Below are 20,128 nucleotides of genomic sequence, written 5' to 3' on the forward strand. Positions count from 1 at the left end.
GGGCTCCGTGTCTGTCACGGAGGTCGCAGAAATCACGGATTCCGTGACTTTCCATGACCTCTGTGATTTCTGCAGCGGCCAGTGCGGCTGATCCCAGGGCCGCCCACGCATTTTTGTCCCTAGACACTGCACAAAGTATTCAGAGTTGGCTTTTTAACAAACTGATGGTGTTCTATGCTCACCTGCTCTAAATACTCCAGGAGGGTGAGTTTGTTGTCCTCATTCTAATTTGTAACTGTGTGGTGTTGCTCCCACTAGTTTGAGACTAAGAAAGAGATTTTTTCTAGCTTTTTAGAAACCTTTTCAGTAAAGGGAAATCTACACTTATTCCAAAGCTGGAAGCAGGGTTGGCTGGACAACCTGCAGTAAAGACTGAAATGTACATCAAGATTAATTGAATAGGGCCCTGCTCCTCAAAGATGCTTCCAGACTGCAGCGAACCAAGTGTGGACAACAGAGATCAACCAAGGCTGGCCAGGCCAGATGGCAGGAAAAATCTGCAAGGAAAAAGCACATTAAGGGACTATAATGTAATGCACATTCTGCATTCAGCTCTGTCCCCAGAGCTCCTTTCAACCAGTTACTCCGCTCTTCCAGCCAGGGCCGGCTTTAGGAAGTGCGGGGCCCAATTCGAACAGTTTCAATGGGGCTCCAGCAGGGATGACTAAAAAAAACAAAAAACCACATGTAAAAAAACACGTGGGGCAGTGCTCCAAGTCTTCAGCGGCATTTCGGTGGTGGGTCCTTCACTCTCTCCAGGTCTTCGGCAGCACTGAAGGGCCCACCGCCGAAAACCCAGGGCAAGCGAAGGACCCGCTGCCAAAGTGCCGCTGAAGACCCAAAGTGCCACCAGGTGAGTAACAATTAAAAAGGCGCTGCTAGCCAGGGAAGGGATTCTCACTGGGTGTGAGGCCCTCATAGGTGTGGGCCCCGATTCGGGGAATTGGTGGAATAGGTCTAAAGCCGGCCCTGCTTCCAGCTTTCTCCCCCTCACAAAATTATTCCTTCCTCCTTCCTTCTCCCTCCTCTGCTTCCCTCTAATGTGCTTGTAAAACACAGGAGGTGATGCAGAGCTACACTGCCCCACTGGGAGCTGCAGACATATAGGCCAGCCACAAATGTCTACATTCCCCTCCTTCTGGTGCCAGTGGGGCTGGAACAGTTTTTGGAGTAGGGTTGCAGAGCTGCACCCCTCTTACCCTTGTCTGTGCCCCTCACCACCCCCTAGAGCTGAGGCCGGGAGCAGGGCCATGGCTACGGGAAGGGGGGATGCAGACAGGGATAAGGGGGCGGAGGCTGAGGCCACAGCTAGAGACGGGTGCAAAGCCCCAGGCAGCGGGACAGCAGCCGAGACCTCTCATGCGGGACCAGGGGCCAGGATCCCAGGGCTGGTGGCTAGGACCCAGGGACCAGTGGCTGGGATCCAGGGGTCAGTGGACAGGACTTTGGGGCCAGCAGCTGGGACCCTGCATCCAGGGCTGGTGGCCAAGTGGGACCTTGAGGCCAGCAGCGCAGCCCCCGAGGCCAGTAGCTGAGTGGGACCCCGGGCTGGCAGCGGAGCCCCTGGGCATGGGGCCAGTGGCCGAGCAGAACCTGGGGTGGGTGGCTGAATGGGACCTGGGGTTGGCAGCGGAGCCCCTGGGTGGCAACGGGGATGGTGGCCAGGACGACAGGTGGCAGAGGCCAGTGACTGGGATGGCAGGTGGCAGGGGTGCAGGGCCGGTGGGCGCAAAACCTGGGATGCTGCAGCACCCCCTGCACCCCTCCTTCCAGTACCTATGCCTGGTGCAAACAGTAATGAGGGAAGAAACGCTGCTCTGAGGCCAGGTCTAAACTAGAACTCTTGCTGATATAACAACATTGGTTAAAGGAGGTGATTTTTATTTTAAAATGAATTTCTATACCAGCAGAAGCCATAGCGTAGACAGTGTCATAAAAATGCTTTTGCCGTATAGCTTATTTCACTTGGGGAATAATATAAGCTACACTGCCAAGAGCACTATGAGGGTTTCCTCGGAAGACAAACCTTTTCTAGCGTAGACTTGGTTTGAGACACTATGCCTATTGGGGACATCTAGATTGGTAACATTTATGCACCTAAAGAAATAATTTAGTTGTTGGATTGCAAGCTCCTTGGGGGAAAGGACAACACAGTACTGAGCATAACATTGGTACTTAGCAAGTAACAAACCAGACCATGATTCTTAACCAAATGAGCGCAGTAGAGTCGAGTCGAAATCTCTAGTACGTAACTGGGTGTCCCAGCCAGCCTGTACCATGGCTGAGCAGCCAGGACAGCTGGCATGTGTCTGGAATTCATAAATCCAAGTAGTTCTCTTTAAACTATATTTGACGAGCAATTTCTAAAGAAGGAAACAATCAACCTATCTTTGAGATTACTATTTTGGGAACTTCCAGGAGCAGTTTCACTAGTGCTTCTGTTTCTTGTGAATAAAGTCAGAACTCTGTGTTAATTAACAATTGTGGAGGAAGATCCTTCTCTGATCCCCTCGGGTCTCTTCAGAGACTCTTTCTTGTAGCCTTTTGAAGTTCGCTCTTGTGCTCCATTAACATCCCCTGCAGCCAGCATCTGCAGGAGGAACTAAAACAACACACACACACACAATTACTAGCAATGCACTTAAATGGCTGACAGTTTAATACAAAAATATTTTAAAGGAATTGCAGGGGATCAAGAAACCAATGTGATTTGTGTTTACATACAGATTTTTTTTTTAATGAAGGCAGTTTAGACCTGATGGAATGGTGCCTGATACCCCACGATAATGAGATGTTCTGTATATGCACGGTTACCATACGGGTAACAACAGAAGTGCAAGTTTCCCTTACGCTTACACCTTTTAACAATCCTGTCCAAATGACAGCAGCACTGTTCCAACAAGCTATTAACAGATGGGTTTAAGCTGTTTTCCTGAGCAATGCGTATTTTTAGTTCATTTTCTTAATGAGAACTGATATATCCAAGCTGTGTTAACTACCCTCAGGACAAATGCAATCTTGATATTAGCAGTCTGGCTGTGTGGAGTGGCATAAACTTGCATCAGGATTTTGAATCTGGCCCCCAAGCTAAGAGCACTGTTCCTGGCTTGCTTGAGCAGAACCAAACCACACTAAAGCATAGTACCTGGATATGTTACACCTTGTTGTGTGGATGGGGCCCATAAACTACACCCTTAGCTAGTGCACAGCATGGCTGTATAACCAGCTTCTTGTATGGGTCTGAGACTAAAAATCCCTGTCCATGTGGGTCAGGGAGCCTGTGCTAGAAACAACGGTGCCTGAACAGAGTTACGGCAAGCACTGCTCTGATTCCTGAGTGCACAGGCATAGGGCACCACACTCCATGCTGTTGCGATCATGTCTACCAGATGTTAACACTCTCACTGACTTACCTCAGGCTTCCGGTAGCCCTTTGTTTCAAGGAATTCCTTAAAAGCGTGTGTTCCATGGAGCTGCATGAGCTCTGCCTCCTAGGGGAATTTCCAAAAGAGACTTGAACAGCTTCATAGGAAGGGAAAACTTAAAACAAGCTTGTGAAATTTATTTTTATTTACACCCTCTTTGAGTTAACCACAAGGGGATTTCTGTGACATTCTCATCACTACAACAAACACCAATTAACGGTTAAGTATCTTAATTAGCTTAACTGATTTCTGATTTGCTCCTTTTATAAAGATCCGGTTACTTCACAACCCTGAAGTGTGATTTTTTAAAACAGATCATAATCAAATTTACGGTCACCTAATTTGACCTCCTGTATAACACAGGCCATAGAACTCACCCAGGAATTCTTGCAGAAGAGGAAATTATTCTTCCTTACTATGTAAGTGAACACTATTGAGCCCAATAACATGTGGTTGAACTGTACGATACCTTGTTTTTTCAAGAAATGCCTTATCGGATCAACAGATTTTGTAAAGCTTTCGGATGAAGCAGACTTCCCATCCTGCTCCCAACACAGGATCTGTTTCTAACTTACCTTGCCCAGGCTTTGCCTTTATCATCTTAAACAGTACTAACAAACGCAAATCTAATTCTCCACCTAAGCATTCTATTGACCTTGGTTGTCTCCACCGATTTTTCCTTGCAGGATTCCTCTGTTTCTAACCTTCATTCTCAGAGACATTCAAACCCTCTTGTTCTCCTGGTCTGAAGCTAACAGAAGCCATCTGGTCTGACATCAGAGTGAGTCAAACGAAGCCCTTTGCATCTGGGTCCTAGAATCTGATGCTTTCTGATAGCTTTAAAGTAGAAAACAATGAGGCTGCCACTTATTCACTGTAATTCAACAAACCAAGATTGTATAACAATCATTGCTTTAAAAATCTGGTCCCCTTACAGTGAGCAATTGCTAAACTCTTGGATTTAACTTCGGAAGCATTGCCCTCTAGTGGGCCAGGAGTATCTTTACTGTTCCTTAAGCATAAATCTAGGGAGTCTGGGGGACACTGACACTTGTTTGCTACTGCTAGAACAAAACGTAAATGCAGTGGTTACAGAAAGAGCCCCTTTGCTGTTCACCATCAGTCTGATAATAATGCTCGACCTTCTGTAGCACTTCATCATAGGATTTTTTATGACTCAACACATTCCCTAATGTATGTAAGGGATAGTTGTCTGTTCACATCCGTGATGAATTTGAGCCCTTGTTTTTATGGGTGGATATTGTAGCCAAAACCCAATGCTTTCTGAGCTGACACGTCACATGCCTGATCCCTCCCAGGGAATGCATTTTTGCCACTTTGGAAAGTATCTGGTTAATCTGCTTATTTACTGAAGCAAAACACTCTTACCTGCATTAAAGAATCACTTGAATTAAAACATAATCCTTCAGAATAACTGCTGGTCTGTGTGTAGCTGCCTTTTACAATTGCAGGCCACATACAGGCATTGTTGTGCCACCATTTAGTGTGGGCTAAATTAACTGCCATGTCTGGACCACAACTGTGAGTAGGGTGGATAATATAAACCATTCCCCGCACTGTGACTGCGTCAGACAATATATGGTGTGCAGGCGTATTCCAGTAACAATGTAAGCCCATTCACTTGGTTGGGAACTAAACCACAGAGATTCCGGGGTGCTTGCGGTACCTTTTCACTAAACTGGTTCCTTAAATTCTGAACGGTATCCACTGTTGTGTTTGGATCCTCTAAAGGTTCATTTGCTCTTTGTTTTCTCCATGTTTTTGGTTCAAGGTACCAGGCTCCAAACCTGATCCTTTCCTGTTTTGGTTGGGATGGATCCTGTAAAAAGATAATTGGTAATACTCTCTAGTCATGTTTGCGTTTGCCTCTCCTCCTACCACATGTATGTGAACCACTGCTTTTTTCTGGGTGGAATGTCAGACCTTATGAATGGATGGGATCCGGCACTCATTGAATGTGAGATGGATCGAATACAGCTGATCATGTCTCCCATTGATCTCTACAGCAGGTATAAGTCCTAGCCCTGCTATAAGTGTGAATGTTTCATTGGTTGTCTCTAATAATTACCAGCTCTCATTGATTTTTCTTTGTATTGCAAACAGCATTAGGCAAGGATCCACACAAGACAGCAATCCTCTCCCAGAACCTCTCCCTTCATTCCAGGCAGGCAACCACTGCTTGGTTCTCATCTCAGACTTGTTAATTTTGTGGATGACCAAGGATGTCTCAGAGGATCACAGCTCTGGAGTCACTGACTTAGTGAATGTCTTTCCATCATAGTCTTTAAAGCAAAACTAGCAACAATTTTGGAGAAGCAGTAATCTCTCTGTAGCTACGTTTGTGCTTTGCTTTCTGATATAAGCCTAGATCTAGCCCAACTTTGCTCTCTCCCCTAAAATTGTCAGAAATGTCACTTCCTCTTCAGGTTTGACACAAGTGGTCTGTGGCTAGTAGATAATGTTTTGCCCAAGTTTTAGGAGATTAAGATGAAAGTGTGTAGCAAGAAAAGCCATGAACAGGAGGGGTAAGACTTTGCAAGTTAAAAGGTGGTCATCCTGTACTTTTAACTTGCACTTGCTCCCCAATCCTCAGTCTGTGAGTTACACCAGCATAGGTTTAAGAGGGTCTACATATACCATCTCACACCACCGCTGAATGTGGCCTATTGGCTGGGAGTCTGCAATTCTGGACCTGATCCAAAGCTTACTGAATTCAACTGCAGTCTTTCAATTAACATCAGCAGGTGTTGGATCAGGTACTTTATACAAGCAAAACTTTGTGAGTCACAAATGTTCAAAACAGACAACGATTGTGAATGCCTCAATTTTTGGTGCCCAGCTTCAAACACCTTAGAGGAACCTGTTTTTCAGAAGGCAGGTGCTCAGTACTTCTTGAAATCCAGGCCCTTTTAATGTATCAAGATGGACACCCAAAAATTAAGGCTCCTAAAATAACTAGAAACATCTGAAAATGTAGGTCTAGGCTTGTTTACCTTAGCAAGGCATGGGCGGCACCTGTTCTGAAGAGGACTCTTGACAGCGGCTGGTGGAGGTGAAACACCCATATACTTTCTCAGCTCTGCTGGCACATTGTTTAGTTCCACAACATGGATGGGCACAGACAGCACCAGCTTGGTTTCATATCCAGTGTCAAACAAGCTCAGAATGGTGGCTTCGTCCACTTTGTATTTTTCTCCTCCCTGCAGTAATAACCCAATTGCACAGCATAAGAGTGGGAAAAAGTGGCTTTTCTCCCTGTCATTCTGATTTGGCCAGCCCAGCACTCATATCCCCAGACCTTATCTTCCTTAGAACAACCAAGGTATATCTCTTGAGCCACAACTGATTTCTGCTGATTCTATTGATTTTTACATGTTTAACATGTGCCCGTCATAGTAATCCGTAGGCACATTTAAAGTTGATTTAACAACCATCCATGAATTGGTGAACTAATGTTGATCAAATAAATGGATGTGACTCAAGAATGGAGCAGCTATATGAAATCTGACAAGTACACTATGTCCCACTCCTGCAGAGAAATGCTCTGAGTAAACAAATTGACTTGACAGTATTCCAGAATAAGTCACTTATTGTTTGCTTGCTTTCCAACTGGTTGAGCTCAGTTATGCCCCAAACATTCCTGTACATTAGGATGAACGTTTTCAGACCTGGATGCCTGAAGCTAAGCATCCAAAGTCATACATAGGTTCTCAAATCTGGAGAACATTGGCCTCAGTCTTGATCATTGCATTTCTGGAATGAGAGTGTCGGGTTTTACAGCTTCTTTTACTTACCAGAGAATCCACCCAGTCACAAAACTCCTTAGTCACTCGCCTTATGTTCTCATTCAGGGGTGGAACGTAGCTCAGACTGGCCTCCTTTTCCCTTGCTGCTACTTCTTTCTTGGACAGGTAGGTGTACTGCGGATTCTTGCCTTTGGACTCCTTGCTGCTTAAGATATTAATGTTATAAAATAACACCTAAAATGTCTTTGGTTAGCACAAACAAGACTCAGTAATAACTGGCACAGCACAGTCACTACTACAGAGGGCCACATAAAACTTGTGTTTATCTTGCTTTGGCTCACAAATGGTCCAAATGACTTGTACAGTTGGGACTAAAATAGCACGGTGATTTCATGCATTAAACATTCACCTTTGGAGGACTTGGTTCAAACTAGTCTCACAAACATAGGGAAGCCACCTATCCTGCTCCTAGTGAAAGTCCCACGGTTTGAAGGCGAGGCCTATGTTCAGATCTCCATTTTTCTGGGGGGAAAAGGTAATCTGGCTAAAAACAAACAACGCTTCAAACTGGCACATGATACATGTCTGTCACTACACCGCTCTGTCACTGGAACCTTTACCCTCCCTTACCTGCTTGTTGTATCACTACTGAATGTCTTGTCTTGGTTTAGACTGTGAACTCTTCTGGAGTTGGAGTGTCTCCTTGTGGTTTTGTCCAGCACCCAGCACAATGTGACCACATTCCTGATAGCGGCCTCTGGGCAAGACTAACTAGTATATTCTAGGACATCAGTTTATACTCAGTATAATCTGAAATAGGGGTAGGCAACCTATGGCATGAGTGTCAAAAGTGGCACGCGAGCTGATTTTCAGTGGCACTCACACTGCCCGGGTCCTGGCCACCAATCCAGGGGGCTCTGCATTTTAATTTAATTTTAAATGAAGCTACTTAAACATTTTAAAAACCTTATTTACTCTACATACAACGATAGTTTAGTTATATATTATACACTTACAGAAAGAGACCTTCTAAAAACGTTAAAATGTATTACTTGGCACGTTGAACTTAATTACCAGTGATAACGAGACTTGCACATCCATTCTGAAGGTTGCTTGATCCCTGATCTGAGGATGCAGATTAGGTATTTTGTGATCACAGAACCATTAGCAATATTCGGTTGAAGAGACCATCAGGGCGGTATTAGTCAATCCCCTGCTTAAGCAGTACTAAAAATACGTCCCTTTGGTATCAGATTTCTGTTGAAGGTGACCAAGGAATATTTTTTAGTAAAGAACACGTAGGTGTTTCTCACAACACTGATCACCCTCACAGCTATATTCATTTGAGTTCTAGATGACCCCCAACTCTTTTGGACACACAGTTCAAAATACTGTCTCAAAGCGTTACCACAATGTGGAAAAGAAAATGTGAAACTGTCTCTCTGCAAGGATAGTACCTGGCATTTACATAGCCGGGGGCTTTTGTCAGCATTAAGATGTATTTGAGAAGAGATCATGTGGGGAAATTTGCTTTGTTGGCTGTCGCAACAGTCCTTAGCTGACTTTTGTCTTTGAACACCATGACTTTGATCAGCGTTCCCGGTGTGGTACATCCAGCAGAGACATTCACCTTGTGTCTGGCCTAGTTGGCACTGTTACCATATCACCTGTGTAAACAGACAATTTAAAGTATGTGTCAGTCATGTTTGTTCTTCACTTATCTGGGGGAACACTGGGTTTCCCAGTCCTCTTCTGACCCCGCTTCTCCACATTGGCTGTTGAACATGCTCCGAAGGCAAGACTTCTCTGAACGGTGAAATGGCACAGAAGTATGGGTACCCGTCCTCGCTGAAAGTAGATTAATTCTTATTGTAAAAAAATAGATGGATTAAGGAAAGTTTCTGCACTGCTTAAGCAAATTTTGCATCCAGTGTGTCAGGGGAACACACGACCATTATGCCTTACGAACAATTGCACCATTTTAAGGGCAATTTTGGCAAGTATTTTAGCCTCAAGATCAATACCAATCGTAAGTGTGCAATATGCCTACTGTGTCAACATGGTCGTTTTTCTGTCTGTTTGCTTTCTTTGTCCTTTGGTCTAAACTCCTGCCCTGTTTATCTGTTCTAATAGTAGTTTGTGTTCTTGTTATGGTGCTTCACATTATCTGGCGTTGTATTAGCAGAGGCTGTGAATTAAACAGAGTGGTCTGAAAACTGTTGAGTCCTGAGTCTAACTTTGACAATTTGAGAGTTCCCGAGGATGGCAACCGTCTTCACTGGGGTCTGTGTGATTCCTGAACCATTTTTTGTGGATGACCTTGGCACTGGCACGCTGGGCATTGGCGTGCTGTCCCGACCGGCTCCTCCACTAGAATGGAAAAGGCGCACAACCACAGTGAAGTCTACGCATCGAACTGTCTGGTTCCCACTCTGTTTGGTAGGGATCCGGGATCTGACATCCAGGACATCTGTCAGGCGTAAATTTTTTTCTGTTTTTGTCCGGACTGAGGACTGTCCTGTCTCTGTGTCCTATCACCTCTTGTGGAAGTGTCTTGAGTTCTGGGTGCCGTCCTCTGTCTGCTAGGGATCGGCTCCGACCAAGGGGTTCCTGTCCCTGCCAGTCTGAGTGATAGAATCAGTGCAATCGCAGCCGCCACCTCCTTTTGGTAAACCTGGTGTTGGAAAGCAAGTCCTTTGGGGGCTCCTTTTGTGTGTTTGCACTGGGCAAATTTCCTTCTGTCTGTGCTGTCGTGTGGTGAAGTCCTCCTGTATGGTAACCAGATGGTCTAAGTTCGGACAGTTCCCCTAGAGATGACGCCGCTTATCTTTATTGTTTTAGGATGGGTCCAGACTCCTTGTAAAAGGGTCTGGACTCTGTAAATTTTCTGGAATAAATGGTCTTAGGCTAATCAGGGGGATCCCAAAAGCTCAGTGGGCCCTGTTAAAATTCTTTGGAACAAAGACCGCAGGTGGACGTCTAAGACAAACTCGGCCAACCTAATAACTAAATTGTGCTAAGGAGAGGTTAACTGTTCACTGCAGTGGTTGGCAAGGCAATCGCTAACAAAATCAAAATCATGCCTCTCTTAATTATTCAAATAATTAGTTAAAAGCTTTCTATTAAAAGCCTCCTTCCACCACAGGGACCGAGCGCTCCCCTTTTACCCCCGTTCTCCAAACCGGATCGATCCCAACCCCTTCATATCCATTCATGGTAAAAAGACAAAAGCCCCTTGTTCTGTTCCCTTTTTGTTGTCTGGCTCAAAACTGATTCCATAGTGTTCATTACAATCAGCAAGGAGGGGAGGCTCCTCAACTGCCCCCACCCTTCGTGGTCCCTTTACTTGAACATTTCTTTTCAAATTGTGAAAGTGACCACATAGCACTCACAAACGGGTCACTGGAAAAAGGGATCGGGCCCAGCAAGCAGGCAAGCAACAGATCAAAGAAACTTGAAAAACAAGTTGACAAGCCTAAGGGCTAGTTGTCAGGAGTAGAAGCCAGTAAGTGCAGGCATGTACCCCTGGACCAATACTGAAAATGGTGAAATCTGAGGTGATAAAGGTGTCATTTTGGGACATTAAACACAGTGATTTAAGGAAAGGAGAGTGAAAATTAACTCTACAGAGGGCTGACGAGATTAAGCAGTAAACTTCGTGGAAAATGTGAAAGGACCATGTTAAAGAGAGAGAACTTCTTGGTTTCTTTGCAGCCTCTCTCGAAGGGAAAATGGGTCCATTCTTCAGGAAGATACCTTGTCAATATTCATATATATCATTTACCGCTATGCAAAACAAAGCAGTTGTAAAGAAAATGTTAAGGAAAAAAAAATGTGTATGTTTATTTGTTCTGTGAAAATAATGTAACATTCTAAGCAATTCTAAACCAACAATTCTTGGTTTGTAAAACTCTGTTTTCTAGGTTGAGAATAAATTCGGTTCTTTTTGTTATTTTATGCACTAAAAATTACATCTTGCCTTTTAATTTCCAAAGTTGCAGAACTGACAGACTTTTTGCAAGACCCAGGTAGATTAGTGCTGGTTGGCTTGGGATAGTATTTAAACCCCTTAAGGGGTAACTTGACTTCTTTACAACATTTACAATGTTTTTTTAAATAAACAAAAACCAAAGTCCATGGCTTGCACTAGGGCAGTCAAAATCAGGAAAAAATAGGGATAAGATTCTGAAGTCTTTTTGTATTGTTTGGTTGTTTTTTTGTAACAAATAGCAGATAGAGCTGTAGTGAAGAATAAGAAATTACAGTGACCTTGAAGCAACAGCAGAGGTAAGAGAATCAAGACAAAAGAAGCAATGTTAAAAACACTGGCTTAAATAGCTCTGTGTAGGCAGACTGTCACTTTCATAAGGGTACATGGAAAACTCTGTAAGAACAAAGAAACAGTTACACTTATGTAAATAATATGGCTATGTTTTTTGTAAAATTATCGATTATAGACAAGATCATGTGCATTTTCCTAGGCCATGTGCAGTGTATATTGTAGTATAGGGTAAAAGAAATGCACATGAAACGTGTGCTGAATTAAAACTCCAATTAGGGCTCCAAAGGTAGCGCAATGCTGTGTTTTCTTTTATGTTAAGACTAGAGCTCTGAGCTTCTGCTTGATGGTCTTTGAATCCAAAGCCAAGCTGTGTTGATGCAAATACACTACTGATTAGAAGGTGAGAACTGCCAGACCAAAAGTAAAGCTGCAAAATAAGAATATACTGGCAGCAAACAAATGCCTACATAAAAATGAACGAAAAAATAAGGCAATTGATACTATAGTGATAGTTAATAGGTATGTTAAGTAAACACATTGAAATAAAATTTAATGTTACCGTAGGTAACCGCACCTGTCACAACTATATAGATGTATGGATTTATTGGAAAATCCTTCACAAGTACATGGATAGCATTAAATTGGTCTTCTCTTCAACTATTACCATGAAGATAAAACTTACAAAGCTTATACACAGCAGCGAAAACATTACAGCTTGGTCTTGTCATAATATAGATGGACAAACTTGTAGCAGTACATCACCTCATGAATTAATTAAAAACAGTGAATAATTTTCGCCACAAACCCTTAAAAAGTAGAAGCATTAAAACTCTGGCCATGCCTATTAAAACAAACCAACAAACAAGAAAAAAAAACCAGGACAATATGGGGTATTTCCTCTGTTTTGCTGCAATCAGCAAGGGTATTTGTAAAACGAAAAATCTTTTAAGTAAAATCGTACCTTACAAACCCAAGAAAGGGGTAAAAATAGATTTTGTATTGGTCTTTTCAATAGATCCAACTAGTACTGTACAATGGCTATTGTGTAATGTTATCTAACTTGGGAGAAAAGTGTGATTTAAAAAAGTGTTAGCAACCCACCAGAAGAACAATTGTAAATGCTCAATGTTAAGTACTTCGTTTTTACCAAATAATCACATTTACTATTTGCTCTCAACACAAGCAAAACAGTCCAGCTTACTGTATAGCACTGATTTAGCAGCTTCTCTATCAAGGCTTGGCACTGACTTGGCAAACAGTTGAGCCAAATATTTTGACCTACCGCACTAATTGTTTTTGTGTTTTAAGATTGTATGTAGTTTATATAATGTTTAAAATGTGTTGGTGTAAAACACACTGTTGCAAAGCTAGCACAAGCCCATATCACCTCCCAGTATTTTCTATACGTGACTAAATAAGTAAGTGACACTGCGAATAATCAATTCTTATTGTCAAAAGGGCAATGTATGCAGTCCAGGATGTTTATAATGTCCCATAAGAATTAATGCTTATGATTTGATGTCACTTCTTGACTAACCACCCTTTGTAGCAATCCAGGAAAGACCTCTGGACTATAGATCCCGTTTTCCCAACATGCATACAAATTAGGGCCCTCTGCTTAACTCTTTGTTTTAATAGATTTGTAGTAGTAAGAGACAGGATTTCTCTATATTGTCTCTAGTTAATAATATAGAGAATAACATGAGGCCTGGGTCTCATGTAATTGTCTTAGTTATTAATTTGTAAAAAACTTAGCAAGGTTTAATTTGCAATGCTTTTTTGTTCAAGGTATAAAATACTACTGTCTCTGTATACTAATTTCCATTTTGTGGACATAGAGGAATGTATACGATCAGCGAAAAGATAACGGGTTGTATAAGGCGCATGTTAGGCCAGATAAGTCAAGAGGAAGAAATGTCAGTAAAATGAACTTATAAAGAAACTGCTTACTGACACCCAGGTAGCTGCTGTCTTAAAACTGTCTTGTCTTATACTATCAGAGTGGATACATGCTTCACATAGTAGCTAAGATAGTAACCCACCCCAGTGAACCAATCCCTCAACTTACGACCGACGCAGAGTCTAATTTTGACTCCAGAAGAAGACTTAGCAGAAACAGCCTTGCAATAACCTTACAATCTCAACGCTCTGTAGAGTCTGCAGAAGAGACAGTACATTAAAAAGGCAGGCGCCAGAAGAAGCCAATGCTAGTGAGGCCCTTAGCGCCCTGCTGCCTGGTAGGATCAATAAAAACTGATGACTTGCAGTTCCTCCGTTCGTAGTTGTCAGAACCAGAAGGGGCCGCCCTGCCTGACAACGATGTCACCCATGGTGGGCCTGTTCCCGAGCTCTTGTGTTTAAGTGCTGGGGTGTCCGCCAATGACACATTCCACCCCTTTATCCTGAGCAGCAAGTTGGCTAGCTCAGACCCTTATTGATTTCTAAATGCGAAGGTTGCAAGCCACATCCCATCCACTCTCAACTGTGTTCCTGTCCTGGTTATCCACTCAATTCACCACCAACCGCTACTGGGAAGGACCTGTCTCATGTTTAACACAATGATGGAACAGTAATGACACCATGGGTAAAGAGCTTTGGGCAGTTCCTATATCCCACTACGGGTGAGCCTGTGCCAAAGACAACAGGGCGCGATCCGACAGTGTGGCCCATTCCAGAACCAAAGTAGGCGACTGTGACATAGTGCTTGGACGGCCATGAGAGGGGCCTGTGTCATTGACTGAGAAAAACAATATTGTCTGTTCTAATATACTGCGATGACGCAATGAGAGTGGGATTGAAATCGCGCTAGGCCACTTACGGAACAAATTGCATTAATCGTCCCCTCAGTAGGAGAAGCCCAGGTGGTCTTTATGGAAGTGGTAGGATAGCCTGTTGCAATTTCTTCTGGCATAGAGAAAACTGGGTTGTTTAGAAGAGCCTCGACTAGCGTGTTGGAGAATCCTAATGATTTTTGTATGTCATCATCTCTGATTGCAATCCGAGAAATGGTGGTAAAGACATGTCACAGCAGATAGGAATGCCCAAACCAGAGTGCTTAATATAATGATTTAAATATTCAACGATAAAGAATGAAGAACAAATTGATAGGGAACCCATGAATGGTTGGGTCCATGGCAGTGAGCTTATTAGAACCTAAGAAGAAGGAGTTTTGCGAAGGAGTAAATTAATTAATTGTAAAATAAGATGGTATTAAAGACATTTGTCTGCACCTTTTAAGCAAAATGATGTTGCAGTCCAGAGGGGATGTCAGGAACAAGACATTAGCATAGAACAATTGCACATTTAAGAGAGGCAATTGGAAAGATTAAGCCTTAGATCAATACAATCATAAGGACGTGGATATGCGCTGTGATCACAGGTGGTTTTTCCTGTTGTTGCTTTCTTTGTCCCTTTGTCTACCTCCAGCCTTTTATTGTATAATGAGATAGTTTGCTGTTTGTTATGGATGCTACACATTAATCTGGGTGTATTTAGAGCAAAGTGCTGTGCTAATAAAACAGAGTGGTCTGACAAACTGTGAGTCCTGAGTCTAACTTTGACACTTAGAAACAGGGAACTCCTCTCTTTCAATACAGCTACATTCAGAGGAGAGAGATTGGACTGAACTGAACCCAGGCCCAGCAGCAGAAGGTGGATTCAGGTGGCCTGGTGTTACTCACTCTGTCCTGTCCAGTACTCACAGGGCTGATGACCTGGGACATGCTTCTTTAGTTTTCCCATCCTCCGGCTGATACAACACTTGCTGAGGGGTGTGGCTGTCCCGGTCACAAACCTTGTATTGACCTTCACTATTCAAGTGCATCTCAGGATCCAGAATGCCCACAACCTCTTCGAAAAGCTAAGAGCCAAACAAGAACAGAGCACGATATTCACACCAGCGCAGTTCCCATGGAGACTGCGTAAGGGGACAGATTACAAACAGAGCTCCTGGACAGCATACCGATGAAGAGATGGAATCAGTCCTATTGTCCACTCACCTGTCCCTGACACCAGATGCCTCAGAGGAAGGTGCAAGAAATCCCTGAGTTGGCAGAAGTGGGATAATCTGCCCCCATGAAGGACTCATACAATCCACCAATAGTTAGAGATTGGTGTCATACCTGAAGCATAAGGTTTAATATCCCTTCCAAAACCTTGTTTAGCATTAACTACTGTATCTCTGGATAGTTATCTATATAAATGTCCAGTCCTCCTTTGACTCATGCTAAGCTCTTGGCCTGAACAGTATACTGTGGCAATGAGTTCCACAGTCAACTTATAGATTGTGCAAAATATTTTTCTTTCATTGGTTTTGAATTTACTGCCTTTAATCTCATCAAAAGTCCCTCCGTTTCATAACCCAAGGACAGAAGTTGAGTCTACGCTGTGACCTGGGGTCTCACTGATCAGACCCAAGATTCCTCATTTACCCCTCAAATTTCGAAGAGTTTGCCTGACACATTAAATACACTCTCTTGATGATCTTACTGTTTCTTATCCTTACCCCAGTATGTTCCCTCATAGCATTCTGCCCTGACGAGGAGTATGCTTGCCATGAATTCCTCTCTCCCATGCCCCTCGCCCAACACAAGACTAACCCTATCCCTTTGCCTGGTCCCTTCCTCTCCAAATGACCATGTTAACTCTCCCACTCACCTTCACTGTCTGCCCCCAGCTTATCTGTACAGAGTCCCTCTGAGCTCTGTAAAAGAAGATCCCTGCCCCAAACCAGAGGTAGAACTGTGTGCTGACTACTCTTTGCTGCTTCTTTGCACGGGCAGAGACAGAGGCTGGAGGAAGATGGGGCTGTTCGAGAGACAGGCTGGGGAAGAATGTGAGTTGGATCAGGTCAGGACTCACTCTGGTGTCTTGGTCAAACTCTTACCTCTTTAATTTTGAGCAGAGACACTTACTGACATGGAATATCCGGTTATATTTGATGTCTGGTAATAACTTAATTTTGGCTACGCACTCTGCCTAAATACAGCCCCATGTGCTTGACTTCTATAGCAGCCCTTTAAAAAGAATGCTGTCTCATGTTACATTTTGACAAATGAAAGGGGACAGGTTCACTGACTGCAAATAATGTGACAAAACTCAAAACTGATGCCAATTCAGCTCTCTCGCTATGTTTAAGATCATTCACCTTGCCATGATGAGTCAATAGAAAATCTTCAGAATATATAAGGAACAGCTGACAACTGAATTATTTTTGTGTTTAAACTTGCCAGAAAGGCACTTGTCTGAAAGAAGAACAGCAGCAATGATGGGGACTTTACCTCTGGAGGGATGCTTTCTTTCAGGTGAGGGTAGAGTGCTAGGGGGTGCTGGCTCAGGCAGTGTTCTGTCTGTGCAATGTGATCCCGCCTGGCTTTCTGCAATGGACTCAGCTTCGAAGGACTGACTTGGGTTTTGGTGCAGTTTTTCCTTCCCTTCTGCTGGGCCATGTGTGAAGCATCAGATGCTCGATTATGTAGAACAATCGGTACAAGCCCCTTTGTGCCACAGATGATGATGTTTTCAGACGGTGGAGGGAAGCCGCTTCTGAAATCATCCAGGCCACTTTTCAAGAATCTCCAGCGCTGGCTGTTAAGGGAATCTGAGAACTTCCGTTTGTTGTGTTCTTGAAAGTACTTAGACGGCATTTTCTTCTGATACCTGAAAGCAAACATTTCTGGTCAGTGCTGGAAGTAATGGAGCTTTTAATGAAGCACATGAACATCACTGGAGTCTCTCTGGTGTTCTTATTTGTAGTGTTGTTAAATATTCAAATTCCAAATCACTATGCAACTCCACTATGTTGGCATACATTGTCCAGGAGGCAAGCTTGCTCTATCACTCAACCTCAGAGAAAAGCCTGGCCCTAAGAACTGCTCTAGGGAAAGCTGGTAGTGATCCTATAAAGTAGAGCTGGCCAAATGACGGAATTGCCATCCTGGGGAAATGTTGAAATGTGGTTTAAAAAAAAAGTCAAATCTGGGAATTTTTTGCAAGATGAAATATTCTGAAATATTTCACTTTTATCAAAAGCCTTGATTTAGATAAGGTTGAAACATTTTTGTTTCTACTTTATCATTTCTACTGATATATTATTGTTTATATGTTACGGTTTATTTAATGTAAGTATATTATATACTCTAAAACCTCAGCGTTACGAACACCAGAGTTACGAACTGACCGGTCAACCATACTCCTCATTCGAAACTGGAATTACGCAAGGCAGCAGCAGAGACCGAAAAAAAAGCAAACACAGTATAGTACTCTGTTAAATGTAAACTATTAAAAATATTCAAGGGAAAGCAGCATTTTTCTTATAGTAAAGTTTCAAAGCTGTTTGAAGTCAATGTTCAGTTGTAAAATTCTGAAAGAATAACCATAACGTTTTGTTCAGAATTATGAACATTTCAGAGTTACGAACAACCTCCATTCCCGTCATGTTCATAACTCTGAGGTTCTACTTTATTATGAAAACTGAAGTGATAGTCAAACCAAAATGATCAAGTCAAAATGAAATGTTGTGATAATTCTAACAAAAGTTTTGTGGAAATTGACACATTCCCATGACGCTTTTAGATTTTGTCAAATGTGCTTTTTTTTTTTAAATGGAAAACTGTTGGTTGGAAAATTTCTGACCAGTTCTACTATTCAGGTTGTCATTATTGCTCATTACTATGTGACTTCAATTGCCCAGAACTTTTGCAAAATCTAACTGCTCAGGCTGAAATCATTCACTTATGTTTTATGCCTCAAACTGATTTTTTTGTTTTAAGTTTTACTGAAAATGATTTAGTCATTTCTAAGAACAAGATCAGGAAAAACATGTAGTTTTACCAATTTAGAGTTTATTTGTTTTTGTTTTTTAAAAGCTTTAGGGCAATTTTTTTCAAAAGCACCAAGGTCCCATTTTCAAAGCAGACTTGGACAATGAGGAACCTAAGTGCCAGTAACTTTCAATGAGGTAAGTGATTTTACAATTGCTGCCCATAATGCCTCCATGGTTTGGAACAGAACTTGCAATTCGGCAGGAAGATGGTCCTGTGGTATGAGGTGTCTCTTGCTATCTCCATGAAAATCCACCAGATTTGGCTAAGTTATAAAACCCAGAAAATCACTGTTTGCATATGAATTTGAGGCTTGTTTCTAAATTCTCATCTTCACTATGCATGCTCTCAAACCCCACTGAGACTGCATCAGCCCTACAGACATTTCTGAGAGTATACAGACAAAATGGAACCTCCTGCTCCCCTCTCTTCTAGGGGAAGGTTTACTAGGCTGGGGACCAGGAGACCCTGACTACTAGACTCCCCTCTTCTACAGACTGGTGTTAATAATTCAATGCACTTCACAACCATTAATACCGAGGAAGGCCTCATGCCCCATCTTAAGAGGGAGGCAAGCATCAGCTCTCAAAGTTTAGAGGAGTGACTGTGTCAATTTTAGAGGAGTTTCACAGCGTCACTTCAGGCAGAACCAAAAGTTTCCAGGAAACATGCAATTTACTCTGAGCATCAGAGAGTTTAATTCCAGAAGTATGTTAAAATAATTAGCTAGAATACCATGGTATTTGCAATTTGATTGTGAACTGAAACTGCAAAAATCAAAATACATACCTTACGTGTTGCACAACTCGGGGTAAAACTCTCACATGCAAGATGGCATCTAGCTTGGTCACTGATGCATGGATTGGATTTATAAAATGCTCCCCATTCAATGACAGTGCAAATATGGATGTAGCTACATTTTTAAATATACAAACTCTTGCAGTGTTGCTTCAGGGCAGGCAAGCTCAAGTGCTAAGCTCCCAGTGCATCTTGCATACTGCATGCATGTTTGGAGCTGGTTGTTGTGGAAACCAAATCCCGTAGACTCACAAGTGCTATCTCTCTCTCTCTCTCTCTCTCACACACACACAGAATTCTTGAACAGTTTATTGTGAAATGCAGCTTAAGAATTAAAAGCTAAATTTGATTTCATCACACCAGTAGGGTTCTCATGCATGAAGTGTTATAATTAAAAACTTGACTAGCAATTCGTCCCTAATGTTTATAAAATGAAATCATGTTCTCCCTCAGTGATGTTTTGCTTCACACGATTATGCTAAATTGTCTTCAGTGTTGCTCCACACGAGTAGGGGAATGTTCATTTAAAGAATAAAGCAAACAACTTCTGATCCGGTAATGACTTAAAAGGGAAAATGCAATCACTGACACATGGACTTAAATGGGAACTACTTGTGTAAGTAAGGGATACTCTTGTGAGCAAATGTCACAGAATCAAGCCCAAAGGGAGTATTAAGTTGGCATTAGGCCACATCCAGCTAGTTGCTGACCACTGCAGCTCCCCTTGTATGTAGAAACTAGACAATCACGTGACGTATAATAATTAAAAATCAGTACACCTCTACCCCGATAGAACGCGACCCGATATAACACGAATTCGGATATAACGTTGTAAAGCAGCGAGGAGCCCCCGGCCCTTTAAAGCGCCACCCGAGTGGATGAGCATATGGTGACTACTGAATAGTAGTTCCTTAAAATTCAGAGGTTCATTTTTGTGTTGTGTGATACAGCATGGCCAGAGGGCAGCATAAGAGTGTTAGCAGGGGGCCTTATTCCCTGCCAAGGGAGGAAGGTTTGCTTTAGATTAACTAGAAC

General features: G+C 42.7%; 1 protein-coding gene across 1 annotated transcript; it reads right to left on the reverse strand.

Moving 5' to 3' along the window:
- Window positions 1–817: 817 nt before the first annotated feature.
- On the reverse strand, window positions 818–19,162 carry LOC116817696 (protein FAM47E-like). The gene is made up of 8 exons (XM_032768067.2): window positions 19,085–19,162; window positions 16,754–17,132; window positions 15,176–15,333; window positions 7,241–7,397; window positions 6,440–6,646; window positions 5,113–5,265; window positions 3,414–3,491; window positions 818–2,602 (listed from the first exon to the last, which is right to left on the reverse strand). Exons 2-8 carry the CDS (start codon window positions 17,117–17,119, stop codon window positions 2,471–2,473), a joined length of 1,251 nt encoding a protein of 416 aa, XP_032623958.2. The 5' UTR covers window positions 17,120–17,132; window positions 19,085–19,162; the 3' UTR covers window positions 818–2,470.
- Between the last annotated feature and the right edge of the window lie 966 nt (window positions 19,163–20,128).

The sequence above is a fragment of the Chelonoidis abingdonii genome, chromosome 5 (assembly GCF_003597395.2).
Source record: "Chelonoidis abingdonii isolate Lonesome George chromosome 5, CheloAbing_2.0, whole genome shotgun sequence".
Taxonomy (NCBI): domain Eukaryota; kingdom Metazoa; phylum Chordata; order Testudines; family Testudinidae; genus Chelonoidis; species Chelonoidis abingdonii.